Below are 17,754 nucleotides of genomic sequence, written 5' to 3' on the forward strand. Positions count from 1 at the left end.
CAGAATGCCTCAAGCAATAAAATGTATTTTATATGACACAATTACATTTGTTTCCTTTTGACTAAATCACTTTTTCCCTCCATATGTATTCGTTTTCTGCTTTTGCCTTTTGTTACTTACCTTTTCCTTTGTTCAAGTAGTGCAGTAAGCATCCCAAAAAGCCCTCTTTTAAAAGTATGTGTCTTTATTTATTTAATGGTACCCAGTTATTTTCATGCAACTAGCTCTGCTTCTTCTGTACAGAATAAGGAGTTTGTTTGCCGAGGACATGACTATGAGAGATTGGAGGCTTTCCAGCAGCGAATGTTGAATGAGTTCCCACATGCCATTGCTATGCAACATGCCAATCAGCCAGATGAGACGATCTTTCAGGCAGAAGCACAGTGTATCCATACTTTCACAAGATCATACTCTGCAGTTAATTTTTGCACACTTCTTAAAAAAAAATATACTGTTACAGCCAAATTCACATATGATCTAATTCCACTGAAATAATTGGAATTAGAAGTCAAATTCTTTTCTGATGTAACACTTTCTATTCATAATTTCTTCAGGTAAACTATTTCCAGTCATTCTTTTATTCTGTATGTTTGTTTGTTTGTTTGTTCAAAAATCCTTGATAGGAGATCACTGGTTAAACATTTTGATTTCATTTAAATTATTTTGCAGAACTGTCAGACTTTCAGCACTATGTCAGTTTAAGTTGCAATACTTCTAGTTCTTGATTTACAGAGCATGGCATCATAGGCTATGGGTGAAATCTGAAGGAGTATCCATTGTTAAATATTTTAATTTCCGTATACTAGATAGTTGCATTTTAGAAGTAAATGTGACTTGTTAAAAGAAATCAATGGTCTGGAAGCTTAAGGATGTGAACTTTCAGAATTTTTATTCCTTCAAGCTTCAGGAATCAGCCTACTTGTTTTGCTGGTGATAAGCTAGTTTGGCCCTTAACTTTTTACACATAGATCTGCAGATCTATGCAGTGACACCAATTCCTGAAAGCCAGGAGGTCCTGCAGAGAGAGGGCATCCCAGATAACATCAAGAGTTTTTATAAAGTGAATCACATCTGGAGATTCCGATATGACAGGCCATTCCACAAAGGGACCAAAGACAAGGAGAATGAATTCAAGGTAAAGTACCGTGTAGTTTCCTGTGCTACTGATGCTGTATAACATTGTTCATAATAGTTTATAGTTATGTGCTGAATGAAGTAGATAAGAGTAAATTAAATGGATCCTGCAAATAATGGTAAATCAAGTGTCATTTCCATACTCTTCTGATTTTAATTAAAATAAGGAAAACAAACATAAGGCAAGATTGTCACTTGCCCTACATACCTGCACAAGGGAGTAAGAAAGCGTAAGAAGCCCCCTTACTTCCCGCCACACGCTATATGCATAAGCTACCTTGTAATCCAGGGCCAAGCCACAATTTAGTCCCTAATAAATAAATTATTATTAATCCTATTAACAAAAACATTGGTGTGTGGAAAATTTACCCTTGCGTTTTCCAGTACCAACCTTAACACTGACCCACAAGATACTTAGAAACTCTTTCAGCATACGCCTGCCTGGTTATACATATATATATATATATATATATATATATAATGTACCTAGTCAAAGATACTCATGTCTTAGTAATGTATATATGAAATACGTTTGTATATCTTGTGCTTCAATAAGGGAATTATTCAAATCGATAAAGTGCATTATCACATGTTGGTATTGCTGTAAACTTAGAGTAAGAACTATAATGGTAATAAAAAGCACCATAAAAATGAGCTTAATGAATCAGTTCTAAATTCTGATCAAGGTTTAGGATTCTTTAATTGTATTTTATATAAATATTATATTGTATACTGTAGGAACCTTGTAATTCAACAGACTTTTATGTCACAATACATGCTTTTAAATTACTTTAAGATATTTGCCTAAAAGGCACTAAATAGTATTGTGTGTTTGTGGGTGACATATGCAATACACTTTGATATATTGTAGGAATTGATAAAGGAGAGTAAGTCACTCTTTTTAAACATAAGTATTTTTCCAATTTATTCCTTATCTCAGGAATACAAAAACTAGAAACTGTCCTTTTTCCCAACAGGTTAAGTTTTGAGTAGCTTTCATCTGTAGTCCATTTAGAGAAACAGTATCTTTCACTCGTGAGATCAACAGAAATTAATAGTCAGTCCTAGATGGTAAAGGAGAAGATTGCATATTCTACACTTTTGGGTAGTCATTTGAGCAGATTTGGCTATTACCACATTTCTGCCATTCAATATCACAAGACTGAAGCAATCCATCAGTTAAAAAAAAACTGCAGAAGATCTAACAAACCACAGAAAATAGGGCAAGGTGGCAAAAGCAATGTGCATTCTAGATCGCATGTCTCCAAAAGAACAACACACACAATAATTTGCTTTTGTATTTTGCAGAGTCTGTGGGTGGAAAGAACAACATTGATCTTAGTGCAGAGTTTGCCTGGGATATCCCGCTGGTTCGAAGTGGAAAAACGTGAAGTAGTGAGTATGAAGAGATCTGTTAATAGACTCTTGCTTCTGAGTTCATTTTGGATACGGAGTTAGCAACTAGGTTACTTCTTTATATGTACAGCATGTAATAAACCAGATTTAAAGATTTATTAGTAATATCTAGAGTTGCTAGTGGCAGGAATCCATATCACCCCGCTTTTTATGCTTAATAAATGATTCTTAAATCCTTCTATGGTATCTAGTTCCCATAAATAACTGAATAGCACTGGTAGGAACCACCAACCATCATTGTGATTGATTCAAACAATTCAAGCCAAAAAAACCAAGAAAAATATAGTCAGAAGTGACACTTAATGTCAGCAAGTTATTTTTTTAGAACCTGATATGACAGTGTTCAGTGCTTAGATTATTTATGGCCTAACATGTCTTTGGTATACTTGAAAGGTAATCATGCTCAGGGCCCCCGTTCTGCTATAAGTGCCAGGGGGGTGGATCCCTCTCTCTGCATGGAGCCCTGTTAAAGTCACTGGGTCTCTGCATGGGCGCAGAAACCTGCCTACGTGAAGCTCATTGTAAGATCAAGGTCTAAAGTAGCAGCCCATTACTACCAGCTTGTAATTTATTGTTTTTCTTCATAGTTAAATTTCAGGGAAACTTCTCTAATACATTCAAAATACATTCTGAAAAATAATCCTTCTTGTTTAAAGTTCTCTAGCTAACTTGGCAAGTTTCAGGACCACACGGTTGGCACATGCCAATATTCTCCCTCTTGCCAAAGAAGACAGTCCAATACTAATGTGGGAAACTAGTCCCCATTAAATGCACAGTTACTGCTGTACAAATTATTTCCTTTTAAAAATCTACTCTTTTCTCTCTTTTTTTATTTTGTTATTTTGTTTGTCAGTCTTTCTCTCATCCTTCTGTTATAGTCCCAACTGAAAAATAGCTACTCAATTTAGTACAAATCAAATGACACACAATTCTGTGTAAAGCAAGAGAAAATCTGTTAGCTGATTGGTACTGTGGCTGCTACTCCAGTACACATAAGTTCCCAGCTCTATACTGCACAGCCCAATATTTTGCATGAAAAATGTCACCCCAAAATAGCAGGAGACCCTCCCTTAGGTACCTTTATCACCATTACAGTCAGTTTTTGCCAACAATTATATCTGAAATATTAGTTTCCTCTATGCTTAGCATAGAACATAATTGCGTTGTCTCAGATACCACTGCGTGGTAACATTTGGTAAATGATGACAAATATAGAGGCCATAGAACAGTCTATTCTCTACTCTAGCTACTGAATTGTAAACTTTCTTCTGCCTTTCAGTCTTCTTGCAGTATATATTAGCAGCTAGGGAAACTCCTCTGACCCTTTAGTAAGGCACAGAAATTTTTATCACTCCGGGCCTGATAACAAGTGCCCTGTTAATTTCACCAGGAGTTAAAGGGCTCAGTATTTAGCAGGAGGTGCTCACCAGCCTTGCAGAGTCAGATAATATGATTTGCTGGTGGAATTTGGTCCTTGCTTGTGTGGTTGAAGTCATTCTGTCTTTGACCTCATATCTCACAAGGGTCAACCCAAGCATGTAGGAATTATCTACAAATATAGGAGAAATTAGTAATATAGAATAACCTTGTTTAGAGTCTAGAATTCAGCAAAAACAGCCTTTAATAAATTATCTGTTAAATATTTGAGAATTAAGCATGGGTGATTTTTTTTTTTCCCCCCAGGTGGAAATGAGTCCCCTCGAGAATGCTATTGAAGTGCTGGAAAATAAGAACCAGCAGCTGAGAACTCTGATTAGTCAGTGTCAGACCCGACAGATGCAGAATATAAACCCACTCACAATGTGTCTGAATGGGGTCATAGATGCAGCAGTTAATGGTGGAGTTGCTAGGTACCAAGAGGTAAACAGTTTATTTAGAAAATATATATTACAGATCTGTTGTATTATCTGTTTCATGCATAGTTTTACTAATTGTAAGCACTTTCTGTCTAACTCTTGCTCTGTATAAAAACATACAGATGGTATTATATATAATGGGTGCTAATAGACACTGCATTATACATAATCACCTATACTAAAATAAATATCAAAGGGTCGGCTATGACACCCTCTTGAGTGTCATTCCCATGCGCTGGTATATTAGGAGCTGCCGGCCCTACATCCTTTCACTTCCTTCTTACTGCCTGGGATGGTTGGTCGGAGCACCTCGTCTTGCATTACAGGACGTTAGCGGTTAGCCCATTGTCTATCTTCTTTGTATATAGTTTTTGTAGGTACTTAGTTAGCCATTAAGTTAAGTGTCAGGTTAGTTTGGTAGTTAGAGTCCCTGCTGGGACTTGGCCCCGGAGCAGGGCATGCCCTGTTACCCTGACTTCAAACCACGCTCGTCATGCAACAAGCCGATGCCTATTAGTGACCCCCATGAGAGTTGTTTGAAGTGCTTGGGGGAGTCCCATAGAAATGACAAGTGCAGAATCTGTAAAAACTTTCATCATAGAACCCAAAAGGAGCAGGATATCTGCTTGAGGGCCCTCCCCATGGAGGCTGCGCTTTGTCCTGTGTTGGAGCCCTCCCGCTTGGACCCCACGCCGAGTACCTCGACATCGGTACGGAGTCCACTGCCAGCACCAGGCTCCGCTCAGCACCATTCCCCCTCGCTGGTGCCTAAGCAGCAGCAAAAGAAGAAGAGCCCCCCAGCACCAGAGGGGAAAGGAGCTTCGAACAAAGGACCTATGTCAGACCAGGTGCCTGTCCCAAGGCTTCACGGGGGTACCGCTGCGGTCGGACCCCCTAGCCCGGCCAGGGATCCGCCTCCAACTCCTGGGAACGGCAGGGGACCCTTGCCCGAAGCAGCCCTGGCGGCTAAAGAACAAGCAGGCCATCTGGTACTGCTGTTGCCGCGCCAGGCGCCAGACTTAGCTAAGACTCCAACATCTAAGGGCAAGCCAGTCATGGGCCCACCGCATACAGTAGTGGAGCATCCTCGGTCCCCGGACCTCAGGCGTAAAGCCCCATCTCCGCAGCCTAGGACCCCGGCACCACTCTCTTCCTACAAGGCATGGGACACTGGAGTCGAGGCACCGGTTCCCATACCCATGGTACCGGCGAGCTTCCCACCAAAGATCGCTGCAGCACAGGTCACCTTCACCTAGATGGTCTCCTAGATGTCGGTCCCCACCCGGGGTGGGATCGCTCCCTATCATGACACCAGTCTCAATCTCCCTGGTACTGTTTGTCAGGCAGGCACCAGTCCTTGCCCTCGTCTCACCGGTCGCTAATTAGGGTCAGTCAGCAAACTCAGGCCGTGGTCGCCAGAAGAGCAGTGGTCAGAGTTGGACCAGGAGTTCAGCCCCTTGCTGAGGAGGGGTGATTCACTGCTGACCCATGAGACCGATGCGGCATCTGCAGCTACGGCATGGCAGCAGGGACAGTGGCCCGCTCAGTGGCCATGCTGGAACCCGTGGGGTGTGCCCATAATGCCGGTCCCATATTCCCACCAGTCTTCCTTGGCCGCCTCGGACAAGCTGCCTCCAGCACCGCTGGCACCGGAGTCAGAACACAGCACCGAATCCAACGTGGGGACAGCGCAGCAGGCTCCAACACCCAAGGAGCCATCCCCAGAAAGGGAAGGTGAACTCGCCCCTCCCCCAGCAGTGCAATCGTTGTCGTCTCTGGACGAAGCAGTGGCAGGTCACTCCCGAACAGGCAGTCCCGCCCCCCGATGACTTCCAGGAGCTCCAGGCGCTTCTTAAAAGGGTGGCTACCAATTTGAACTTAAAAAGTGAATTCGCGGAGGAGTCCACCGACCACTTTAATGTTATATCCTCCTCCGGTATCTGTCCACCCAGGGGTCCTTAAGATTGCCAAATTGCTGTGGCAGACTCCCTCTTCCATTCCGCCTATTTCTAAGAAGGCGGAAAAGAAGTATTACATCCCTGCAAAAGGGTTCGAATATTTGTACACGCACCCTCCAGCGGCATCACTGGTCATGTCTGCTGTTAATGAAAGGGATAGGCAGGGCCAGGTCAGTGGCACGCCGAAAAACAAAGATGCCAAGAGACTGGACTTGTTTGGCAGAAAAGTTTATTCGCCTGCCAGCCTGCAATTTTGGGTGTCTAACCACCAGGCCTTGTTAGGCAGGTTCAATTTTAACAGGAAATTCAAGGAGGCCTTCCCACAGGACCGACCCCAGGAGTTCGCTGCTTTGGTGGAAGAAGGCACAGCAATGGTGAGAGGGGTCCTCCAGATGGCCTGGGACACTATGGACTCACAGGCTGGGGTGGTCGCCTCGATGATGGTCGTGAGGTGCAGCTCCTGGCTGCAGTCCTACGGGTTATCCCAGGAGATGCAGGTCACTATTCAGGACTCCTATTTGAGGGGGTAGGGCTCTTCTCCATGCTCACAGAAACAAACTTCATGGCCTTAAAGACTCCTGTGCCACCCTCCGCTCCTTGGGCCTTCATACCCCTCACAGACCAGGAAGCCGTTTGGCCCACCGCCTCCCCTAGGTCCTGCGGGACTCTCCGGCTGGGCACCTACAGGAGAAAGGATAGAGACAAGGGGTCTAAGCGGCATTACACTTTGTTTTCCCATTTGTCTGCTCAGCCTGGCCCTTCCAGGAGCCAAGGAGCCCAGAAGAAGTCATTTTGAGGGTGTGCTCGAGGACAGCACCTCAGTCAGTTCCCAGGATACACCCTCCCACTCTTTCCTCAACCATCTGTGCCCCTTCCAGTCGGCCTGGTCATGGCTGACCTGGGACCGTTGGGTGCTCAACGTAATATCTTCACGGTACACCCTGCAGTTCGTGACCAACCCTCTTTCCCACCCCCCTTCCTCGTCCCTCTTCAGGGACCCTTCTCATGAGCAACTTCTCGTCCAAGAGGTCGAGAACCTCCTACACCTGGTGGTGGTAGAGACACCGGGACATGAAAGAAAAAGGTTTTACTCCCGCTAGTTCCTAATCCCGAAAGCAAAAGGGGACCTCAGACCCATTTTGGACCTGTGTTGCCTCAACAAGTCTCTCAAGAAGTTGAAGTTTCACATGGTCTCCCTGGCCTCCATCACCCCCTACTTGGATCTGAAGTACTGGTACACTGTCCTCAACTTGAAGGATTTCCATATTTCCATTTTCCCAGGGCACAGGCACTTCCTCTGTTTTGTGCTGGGCCAGCACCATTTCCAATTCACAGTGCTGTCCTTCGGTCTCTTGTCAGCACCAAGAGTAGTTTTAAAGTGCGTAGTGCCAGTGGCCACTTATCTAAGGTGCCAGGGTGTTCAAATTTACCCGTACCTTGACGACTGGCTGATAAAGGGCTGGTCCCAGGATCAGATGCGGTCGCATCTTGATCTGGTTTGCTCCACCTGTCGCGACCTGGGACTGTTAATAAATGAGAAAAAGTCTGCCTTAATTTCAGTGCAACGTATAGTGTTCATTGAAGTGGTCCTCAACTCTACTCAGGCCAGAGCCTTCCTCCCCGAAGCTCAGTTCCAAGCCATGGCGGACCTCCTGTCGTGCATGCAAGCCCACCCTCTCACCACCACTCACACGTGCCTGCGATTGTTGGGCCACATGGCGGCCTGCACTTACATAGTCCGGCACGCATGGCTCTGCCTCTGCATGGCTGGCATTGGTCTACATCCCCAACAGACACAGCATGGACCATGCGGTCAGGGTCCCAGACCCGTACTGTCGTCACTCACTTGGTGGCAGAATCCTGCATCAGTGTTGGAGGGAGTTCCATTCGCAGCTCCGTCCCCATCAGTGACTTGTCATCTCCAATGGCTCAGACCTGAGGTGGGGAGCCCACCTGGGCGATCTCAGAACACAAGATCGTTGGTCGAGTCACCATCGCTCCCTACACATCAACATCAGGGTGCAGTTTGCCTGGCCTTCCAAGCCTTCCTACCTCACATAGAAAGCAGGATGGTCCAGGTCCTGACAGACAATACAGCGGCTATATTCTATATCAACAAGCAAGGCGGATCCAGATCATCTGCCCTTTGCCAAGAAGCCATCAGGCTCTGGGACTTCTGTGTACAACACAACATTCATCTCGTAGCCACCCACCAGGGTCAGGAACGCTTTGGCAGATCACCTGAGCAGGACCTTCTCATCTCACCACGAGTGGTCCCTCCATCTAGAAGTCATCAGCGTCATCTTCCAGAGGTGGGGGATTCCCCAGATGGACCTGTTCGCACCCAGGCAGAACAGGAAATGCCACGTTTTCTGCTCAATGCGGGGGATTGAAAGAGGCTCCCTGTCGGATGCTTTTCTACTTCCTTGGTTGGGGGCTTTGTTGTACTCCTTCCCCCCAGTGCCGTTAATTCACAGGGTCTTCATGAAGATCAAGCAAGACAAGGCAAAGGTGATCCTCATAGTGCCAGCTTGGCCGCACCAGCACAGGTTCGGCACACTGCTGTACCCCTCGGTGGCTGTTCTGTTACAGCTGCTGCTCAGGCCAGACCTGCTGTCCTAAAACCACGGCAGTCTTCTGCATCCAAACCTGGCAGCGCTGCACCTGATGGCTTGGCTGCTGCATGGTTAAATGCAGAGGAGCAGAAGCGCTCGGCCGGTGTTTAACAGGCCCTGTTGGGCAGCAGAAAGCCTCCCACCAGAGCGACCTACCTGGCCAAATGGAAGCGGTTCACTTATTGGACCTCGGTTAAAGGCTTTTCATACAAGAAATGTCTGCCATTTATTTGTGCAGGTGCTCTCTGTGTATAAGTTGCATATCAGTTTGTTAAAAAAGAACGGCAGTACCTTTAAATATGAAAATGGGTCTATAACTGTGATACATGATTTTACTATTCTGTACTGCCGTGGGAAGAGTTGGGGTTTTGTTTTGAAAAACCTGGTGCCTTAGAGCTGTTGTAAACATATTCATCAAACTTGTTGTGACTTTGTGCCATGATTATGTTCTGCTTAGGCATTCTTTGTGAAGGAATATATCTTGAACCACCCAGAGGATGGGGAGAAGATCACACGCTTGAGAGAGCTGATGCTTGAGCAGGTAAAATGGAGAAAAGACATAGAGAGCCTGCTGTGTATTCTAGCTGAAATTGATATGTGCCCGGATAAGATATGGAATTGCAGTGTTTAGCTGCTCAGCGGCCCTCAATATTTGCTGTATAAGTTTTCAGATAGCGTGCAACTCCCTATAAGTAGGTTTCCAAGTGTAGTTAACTTAATCCCTCTGATCCTCTTTTCCTCTCTCCAAAAAAATATAAGTGGACCAATAAGAGGCAGAACGTCCTTTCATATTTGCATTTGCAAATATTTGCTTTATTTGCATGTTGTTACATATTTTACCACTACGACAGACTGACTCTGCTATGACTAAAAAGTATATTGTAGTAATAATACAACTTGTACTATGTTAAAAAAAAATTTGCACAAATAGTTGCCTGACTAGGAAATAAAAATAGACAGGAACTAAGGAATTGAGAGATTGCACTTTATATAAAAACTTAGGATCACTATTTGATCTTTGAACTGTATTTCTCCTTTTTTTCTATTGTATTTGTTTTTACTGTGTGGTTTTAATTGCATAATGTAGAAGTTACTATTTATGGAAAATAAAGATAGATGAGCTGCATAGTTTGTGATGAATTGTAAGGAAGAGATGTGCTGGGAAATGACATTAACTATGTCTACTTTTTATTTTGATATTTTATTTTCCCCTTTGTTTCACAATAAAATGTGAAAAAGGAACTTTAAATATTCACTTGGTTAAGATAAACTTTACCTACTTGCTAGGCTGGTCAAAAACATCCAACAAAACATTTTCCAATTAAAAAAATTGTTTTTTGTCAAAATAGAAATTTTCTGTAGGAAAAATCAATTTTGGCTGAATTTTTCATTGGGGAAAAACCTAGATGAAATGTTTTGTTTCTGCATGTTGACCCCATATACTCCCATGATGCACTGCAGTGGCTCAGTTGCAGGGAGAGCCATGATGCATCATGGAAGATGTAGTCCAGCTGGAGAGCAGGGCCTCATGAGAGAATGGGGCACAAGGGATCTAAGGGTAAACTCCCATGAGGCAGCATAACACCTCAGAAGCAGAGATTAATGTTGACCTGCCCTGAAACAAAATGGTAATTTTCACCTGTGATGGTGAAGTCAGTGCAGCTCTGCTGATTTACACCCACTGAGATGCTGGCTCAAAATGTCTGCTGGATGCTCTCATTCAAAGATATTACAACATAATGTAGCCATTCGATTTTACATTAAAGTTTATTTGGTTCATCACTTAACCAAGCCAATATTTTAAATCCATCTAAGTAAATATGAACAAGATAATAAGTGATATATTTTGGTGCTATTACTCTCAAGCCTGGTGGACCTTTGTCCCTCATATAAAGCCACCACATTAATTATCACTGCTTAGGAGATACCTGGTAGTGAAATAACATGGGCTCTGTAGTTATAGCAGGATGTGCATTCCAAGAACTGTGTTTGCACACATCCATGTTGTCTGCCCAGATCTGCTAGCTCCTTACCAGAGTTATCATCTCTCACATTTTTCTACGCAGTGACATTTTCTTCCCAGTATTGTTTGGGGAAAGTCTTCATTCATACTTTTAGAACTGCTTATTCACACATTTCACACTGAGTCATTGGTATCACGTCAGCTAAATTCTTCTGAAAGTCAAGTAGCACAAAGAGGAGAAAAGTAAATGTTTTTGTCTAGATGCCTGGTTTTGGCCTTAGGCCTTGTTTAATATCAAGGTCCTTCTAAAATATGTATTTCTGTGAATTCATAGCATTGTAGCATGGTGGTTAATGATGGAAAGCAAAAATTAAACTGAAACGCAACAAATAAATGTCTTTTTTTCTCCCCTTTTTTTGTGAAGGCCCAGATTCTAGAATTCGGATTAGCTGTACATGAGAAGTTTGTGCCTCAGGATATGAGACCTTTACACAAAAAGCTAGTTGATCAGTTCTTTGTGATGAAGTCAAGTTTGGGAATACAGGTATGTGAACAGATACACTGACAGGCCATAGGACACAGCAAGGGCTGGCTCCAGGTTTTTTGCCACCCCAAGCAAAAAAAAAAAAGGGGGGGGGGGGGGGCAGAGTGCCGCCGCCAAAACAAAAACAAAAAAAAAACAGAGTGCCGCCCCTTGAAAAGTGCCGCACCAAGCACATGCTTGGAACGCTGATGCCTAGAGCCGGCCCTGGACACAGCTTAGCTGCAGTGACTGCTTCATTTGAACATGGTTGTTAGTTCTGCTAAGTGACGAATAGAGACATCTTTTGGTTGCTTGGTTGCATTACATTGATGTAGCACTGGAGCTTCTCTTCACTTTTTGAAATTATCTTTGCGACTTAAAGAAAAATAATGATTTTACTTTATCAAAGGAAAATGTTGAACATCACTGCAGAAAAAATACTTTAGCTTCTTAGATATTAATATTTAATGCACCTGATTCAAAATGAAAATGTACAGAATGTAAATTGAAAAGTATGTCACAAAATGCTTGATGGTGCTTTTCTTATTCTAATTAACCTTTTTTTAACCAATAATTAGGAATTCTCTGCATGTGTGCAAGCTAGTCCTGTTCACTTCCCTAATGGAAGCCCTCGTGTATGTAGAAATTCAGCGCCTGCTTCTATGAGTCCAGATGGTGCCAGGGTAATTCCTAGACGCAGGTAAATCAAAGATTAAATTACCATGAATTTCTAGTTTTTGGCACTTTTATACGATGTACTGAACAGTTTTTCTCTGTGGTGTAGTTTATCGTATATATGCTTCTTAATATATCAGTCCACAGGCATCTGCAGACATCCGTAGCTGATAAAAATCACAGTATAATAAATAAACCCAAATTAGAGTGTATGAGATAAGAGATGAGATAGTGTTTATTTTCTCTTTGTTCCCCATTGATGTTTAATAAATTGGAAAACTTGGAATAGGAATTAACTACATCAATTTTTTATTTATCCTGTAACAGTCCATTAAGTTACCCAGCCGTAAACAGATATTCATCCTCGTCATTGTCATCACAAGCCTCTGCTGAAGTCAGCAATATCACTGGGCAATCAGAAAGCTCCGACGAAGTTTTCAACATGCAGGTACAAAGTATTGCCACAGCTAAGCTAAATACGATCTTATTGATTTCTCACAAGAAAGCATTAGATTTATTTACTCACTATCATCTTCTGTTTACTTTAGAATTGTGATTGAAAGAGTGTTAAAAGCTTTTTTTATAAACAGACCTTCATGTTCTATGGGTTGTCAGCCTTTTTAGTTATAGAGAATGATTATTATTTACATAACTATACAGTCCAATTTGAAGATATAAATGTATGTGAGAAAAATTATTTAAAGCTACACAATCTAACACAAATCCGTTTCTTTTCTCTAGTCAGATCTTTCGGTCTAATTGTCATTAACACTGCGGCAAGTTCAAAATGTAATAAATGATATTCATATTATTTACATCAGTTTGCTGCTTAAAGCTCTTGGAAAATTAATGTAATAAATTATAAAATATTCTCTGGGCAAAACGTTTGTGTAATACATATGCAGTGTATTTGTATTTTACAAACTTGTATGTATGATGTGCTCATAAGAGTGTCTCATCAACTTCCAGCCAAGTCCATCTACCTCAAGCTTGAGTTCTACTCATTCTGCTTCACCTAATGTGACCAGCTCTGCTCCATCCAGTGCCAGAGGTTAGTGCTTGTCCACTGAGTTAAATGGCTGTCAATACACTAACCCACTGAATCTCAAATTATTGCCTGTGTGACACAGAATGCAATTTATTGTCAGAGGAAGGTGAATTGTTGGGAGGGGAACAATAGGATGTCTCTCTCTGTTATGAAATTGGCCCACAGAATTTAAGTGATCAGTATTTTAGTGCATTAAGTTATCTTTTGGGGGGGGTTTTATATTCCAGCTTCTCCTTTGTTGTCTGACAAACATAAACATTCCAGAGAAAATTCTTGCTTGTCCCCAAGAGAGAGGCCATGCAGTGCCATCTACCCGATTCCTGCAGAACCTTCACAGGTACACAGTTTGTTACGGAGATCTATTCACATTTACTCTGATGAATATGATAATAAAGCTTCTTTAACTTTGTCTCTAATTCAGCAGGAACATTTTATTTTAGAAGAGATCAGAGAAATCAGTATGAGAAAATTTGGGCACTTCCTCATTTGGTAATGTTCAGATGTTTTCAGATAGAACAGATAATTGCCTACCGCTACAACCTCTACCCACTGTTGTTACTTTTGGTAGGTAGGTATTCCTCCGAACTGGCAACATTATGAATACAATGGGAAAAAGGAAAGGTTCTCTGCATATTTATAGGCAATATTACTTTAGTAAAATATACAGTACATACTAAAGAGAAAAAGCAATAATTGAAATGTGAATCTGCTAAAAATTGATCTAATCTGTGATTACCATCTGCCCAGTTTAGACCTCGTTTTGATATAAAATCAAAGAAGTGGGAGATGCGAAGGTCATATAGTCCATCTCCCTGCCATTACGTGACTGTTCATGTGTAAGGTCAGGAGCAAGGAAAGTGGAAGGGCTGTTACAATAGCAGTTGTCCATAGTGAGCTTCCATTCTCCTTCCTCTGAAACATCATAATTACTGGCCATTGTCAAAGGCAAGATATACTACTAAACCAATCACATATGGCAATTTCTAAATCCTCATGTCATTTCAGAGAGGAGGGTCAAATAGGAAAGGGGAGGCATTTTTTCTGGCTTGGGGTTGAGAAGGGAGGAGAGAGAGGAGAAATGAGTTTTCATTTTAAAATCACCATCTTTGAATCCTACGTAGGAATATCGCTATTATTTTAGTTCTCTGGATTAAAAAGGCGTACAAAATGAGTTCTGTACCAGCCAATTTTGAATCCTCATTAATTAAATGCTTTTTATTAATGGGCCTACTTTCTTTCCTACTTTTTCCCCTTGTTATACATGTAAAAGCACTTCTAGTCCATTCCGTCTCCACAGGATGGCCTTCGTTATTGCAGAGACTGTGGAAACTGAAGCACTTTGACAGGGAGCCCAATGACAGTGGCAAACGACATCCATTCTGATTCCCCCCCAGAAATCCTGCCTCTGACAACATGAAACGCAGTAGTTCTGGTTCTTTTACTTTAGAAATTATTTGGTGCTTTCTCTTAAATTTTAGTTCTGCCTCTCTCTCACTCACTCTCCACCTCTTGGCTATTAAGGTGGTTCTTGAAGAGAAAATATTCTCCTCTTTTCTATTTAAGCTTTTATACCATGCCCATCATCATGATAGCTGACAATCTCAGAACAAATACTTAATCTTAGCCAGGCTGAGAAGCAGTTCTCAGGGACCACAAAATGAGTACTCTCAACTGACAGCTTCCTGCCAAACTCAGAATGGCAGAGCAGCCAAAGCTGCATAGAGCAAAGACGTGCAGATATTCTGTATGTAAAGTGGCTTTTCAGTCAGCCATAAAGAAAGAACTGTGCCATTTTTGCTCCCAGCCTGTAAACTCTTGCTTTGCCAAGTGGAATGCGGCCTCCATTCCCCGCTGTACCAGAGATTCACCAAGAGAGCGTGAGGAGCCGCTAGGCCCAATCTCCACTCTCCCAGAGGCTCACCTGACAGGAAAATCTCCCAATCTATCTCTACCCTCAGTGTCCCCAGACAGGGTAAGTAGAAAATTACTTTTCTCATGCAAAGAAGTATATTTCAAAGGCAGGAAGTTTCAACTATTCCCCCTCTTCCTCTCATGTCCTTAAAGGGAGTCTAACTTTTCTAGGAAAAGGGGCAGGTATGCTTCTCAGAGCCCCTTCCTTCCAGGATAGCAAGAATGGGTCATATGCAAAAGATACCGTTCTAACCCTCTGTCATCAGAAAAACATATTCACTCTTGAGAGATTTTAAAGGCCAAATCATCACTTAGCACTTTATAAAAATTAGATATGGATGCTGTCACTAGTCCCTACTACTTATATTCTAGCACTAGTTTGCATTCAGGGTCTCCATCGGAGCATTCATACTATACTCCCTGGATTTCTTTGTCACCAAGTGAAAGAGTAATTTATACCGTTGTCTTTCAACCTGAAAAAGAAGAGGCACAAAGGGAAATGCCTGCTCTTCCAATCCAATGCTGCCAGAACACTGCACACCTCATTTGAGGAAGTTACAAGGAGTAGGACCCAAGCCACGGAAGTATTGGACAAGTAGTCCTGCCTTGAGTGGCTGCTTAAGATTACATCTATCCATCTACTGACTACTTTTCAGTGCTAGCTGCTTAGTCTCTGGATGGGTTGTGATGCCTTGTCTCTCTTACTTGTTCTCCATATGAAGAATGTGAATGCTTATTGTTGGTTTTTGACCTAGCTTGAAAAGCTCCATAGACACTTGCCCCCCGTAATTGGTTTGTTGTCTTTTTTAGTCCTTATTTGCTCCATGATTGGAGTCATTCTCCTACATAAGAGAGACAAGGTGGGTGAGGTAATATCTTTTATTGGAGCAACTTGTGTTGGTGGAAGAGAGAAGTTTTCAATCTTTATTCGACATTGGTGAGGCCTCATCTGGAATACTGTGTCCAGTTTTGAGCCCCACACTACAAGAAGGATGTGGAAAAATTGGAAAGAGTCCAGCAGAGGGCAACAAAAATGATTAGGGGTCTGGAGCACATGACTTATGAGGAGAAGCTGAGGGAACTGGGATTGTTTAGTCTCCAGAAGAGAAGAATGAGGAGGGATTTGATAGCAGCCTTCAACTACCTGAAGGGGGGTTCCAAAGAGGATGGAGCTCGGCTGTTCTCAGTGGTGGCAGATGACAGAACAAGGAGCAATGGTCTCAAGTTGCAGTGGGGGAGGTCCACTAGGAACCTCCATTAGGAAACATTATTTCACTAGGAAGGTGGTGAAGCACTGGAATGCGTTACCTAGGGAGGTGGTGGAGTCTCCTTCCTTGGAGGTTTTTAAGGCCTGGCTTGACAAAGCCCTGGCTGTGATGATTTAGTTGGGAATTGGTCCTGCTTTGAGCAGGGGGTTGGACTAGAAGACCTCTTGAGGTCCCTTCCAACCCCGATATTCTATGATTCTATGATTCACAGAGCTCTTCTTCAGGTCTGGAAGTGTCACAGCTAAATACAGGGTGGGACAGATTGTTAAACATGAGAGGTTAGCACATGTTGCAAGAAACTACTTAAAATGAAGTGGGCAATTAACACCTCTGCAGTCATAGGAAAAAGGAAGGTTAGTAGGTTACAAAATGTTGTAATGATCCATAAACCCAGTGTCTATGTTGAGACCATGAGTTTTAGAGTTTACCAGAGATACGAACTTAAGTTCCTAAGCTCAACTTTTGAAGGTGTTGTGCAGATTTCCTTTGAGGATGAGGACTGAGAGGTCAGATATGGAGTATCGCTTTGTGAAAAGTGTTTGCCCACAGGTGGTAGGGTGTTTTTGTCTTTTATCATTTTTCTGTGTGAGGTCATTCAAGAATGAAGTGATTGTCTGGTTTCACACACATAATTGTTGAAGCATTTGATGCACTGGATGAGCTACACCACTTATTGTGTTAGGCATACGTACGACCCATGGATCTTGTGTGTTGTGTCAGGGATTAATCATCCTAGCAGTGGAGATAAGTCTGAGAGCTGTGGCAGATTATCCATGGACTCCAGGGGCCCCAGCAGAAATCTGCCATGGGGCAGCAGAAGCTCAGAGCCGTGGCAGAATCTGTGGGGCAGGCGGGGAAGCCCCAGCTCCCCAACCCTGGTCTCTGGCAGAAGTGCCAGGCAGGTGGGGTGGGGCAGGGGAAGCCCCAGTGCCCGGACCCCGGTCCTCAGCGGAAGCACAGGGTAGCGTGGGAAGCCCCAGCGCTCAGACCCTGGCTGCAGCCCCAGGACTGGAGGAGCCCTCACTCCCCTCTGAGGCCCTGGGGCCGTGGCATGGGGATAGAGCTTCTATGGTCTTGGGGGTGCCAAAAGGAGTGAACAGGGGGATGGGGCTGCAGATGAGGGGGCGGAATGGGTCGGGATCATAAGAACATAAGAACGGCCATACCGGGTCAGACCAAAGGTCCATCTAGCCCAGTATCCTGTCTACCGACAGTGGCCAATGCCAGGTGTCCCAGAGGGAGTGTACCTAGCAGGCAATGATCAAGTGATCTCTCTCCTGCCATCCATCTCCATCCTCTGACAAACAGAGGCTAGGGACACCATTCCTTAACCATCCTGGCTAATAGCCATTAATGGACTTAACCACCATAAATGTATCCAGTTCTC

General features: G+C 43.2%; 1 protein-coding gene across 4 annotated transcripts in view; it reads left to right on the plus strand.

Moving 5' to 3' along the window:
* The window catches only part of DOCK4 (dedicator of cytokinesis 4), a 421,656-nt gene that overhangs the window by 386,944 nt on the left and 16,958 nt on the right, over positions 1 to 17,754 (plus strand). For 2 of the 4 annotated variants that reach the window (XM_054024160.1, XM_054024169.1), the window contains 11 exons: positions 244 to 385; positions 969 to 1,135; positions 2,443 to 2,529; positions 4,234 to 4,410; positions 9,437 to 9,520; positions 11,367 to 11,486; positions 12,044 to 12,165; positions 12,468 to 12,588; positions 13,110 to 13,191; positions 13,416 to 13,525; positions 14,993 to 15,160. In XM_054024160.1, the coding sequence (XP_053880135.1) occupies positions 244 to 385; positions 969 to 1,135; positions 2,443 to 2,529; positions 4,234 to 4,410; positions 9,437 to 9,520; positions 11,367 to 11,486; positions 12,044 to 12,165; positions 12,468 to 12,588; positions 13,110 to 13,191; positions 13,416 to 13,525; positions 14,993 to 15,160 (1,380 nt within the window). The remainder of the gene's footprint in view (positions 1 to 243; positions 386 to 968; positions 1,136 to 2,442; positions 2,530 to 4,233; positions 4,411 to 9,436; positions 9,521 to 11,366; positions 11,487 to 12,043; positions 12,166 to 12,467; positions 12,589 to 13,109; positions 13,192 to 13,415; positions 13,526 to 14,992; positions 15,161 to 17,754) is intronic. The other 2 variants (XM_054024176.1, XM_054024184.1) reach the window with 1 other exon arrangement.

This window comes from Malaclemys terrapin, chromosome 1 (assembly GCF_027887155.1).
Source record: "Malaclemys terrapin pileata isolate rMalTer1 chromosome 1, rMalTer1.hap1, whole genome shotgun sequence".
Taxonomy (NCBI): Eukaryota; Metazoa; Chordata; order Testudines; family Emydidae; genus Malaclemys; species Malaclemys terrapin.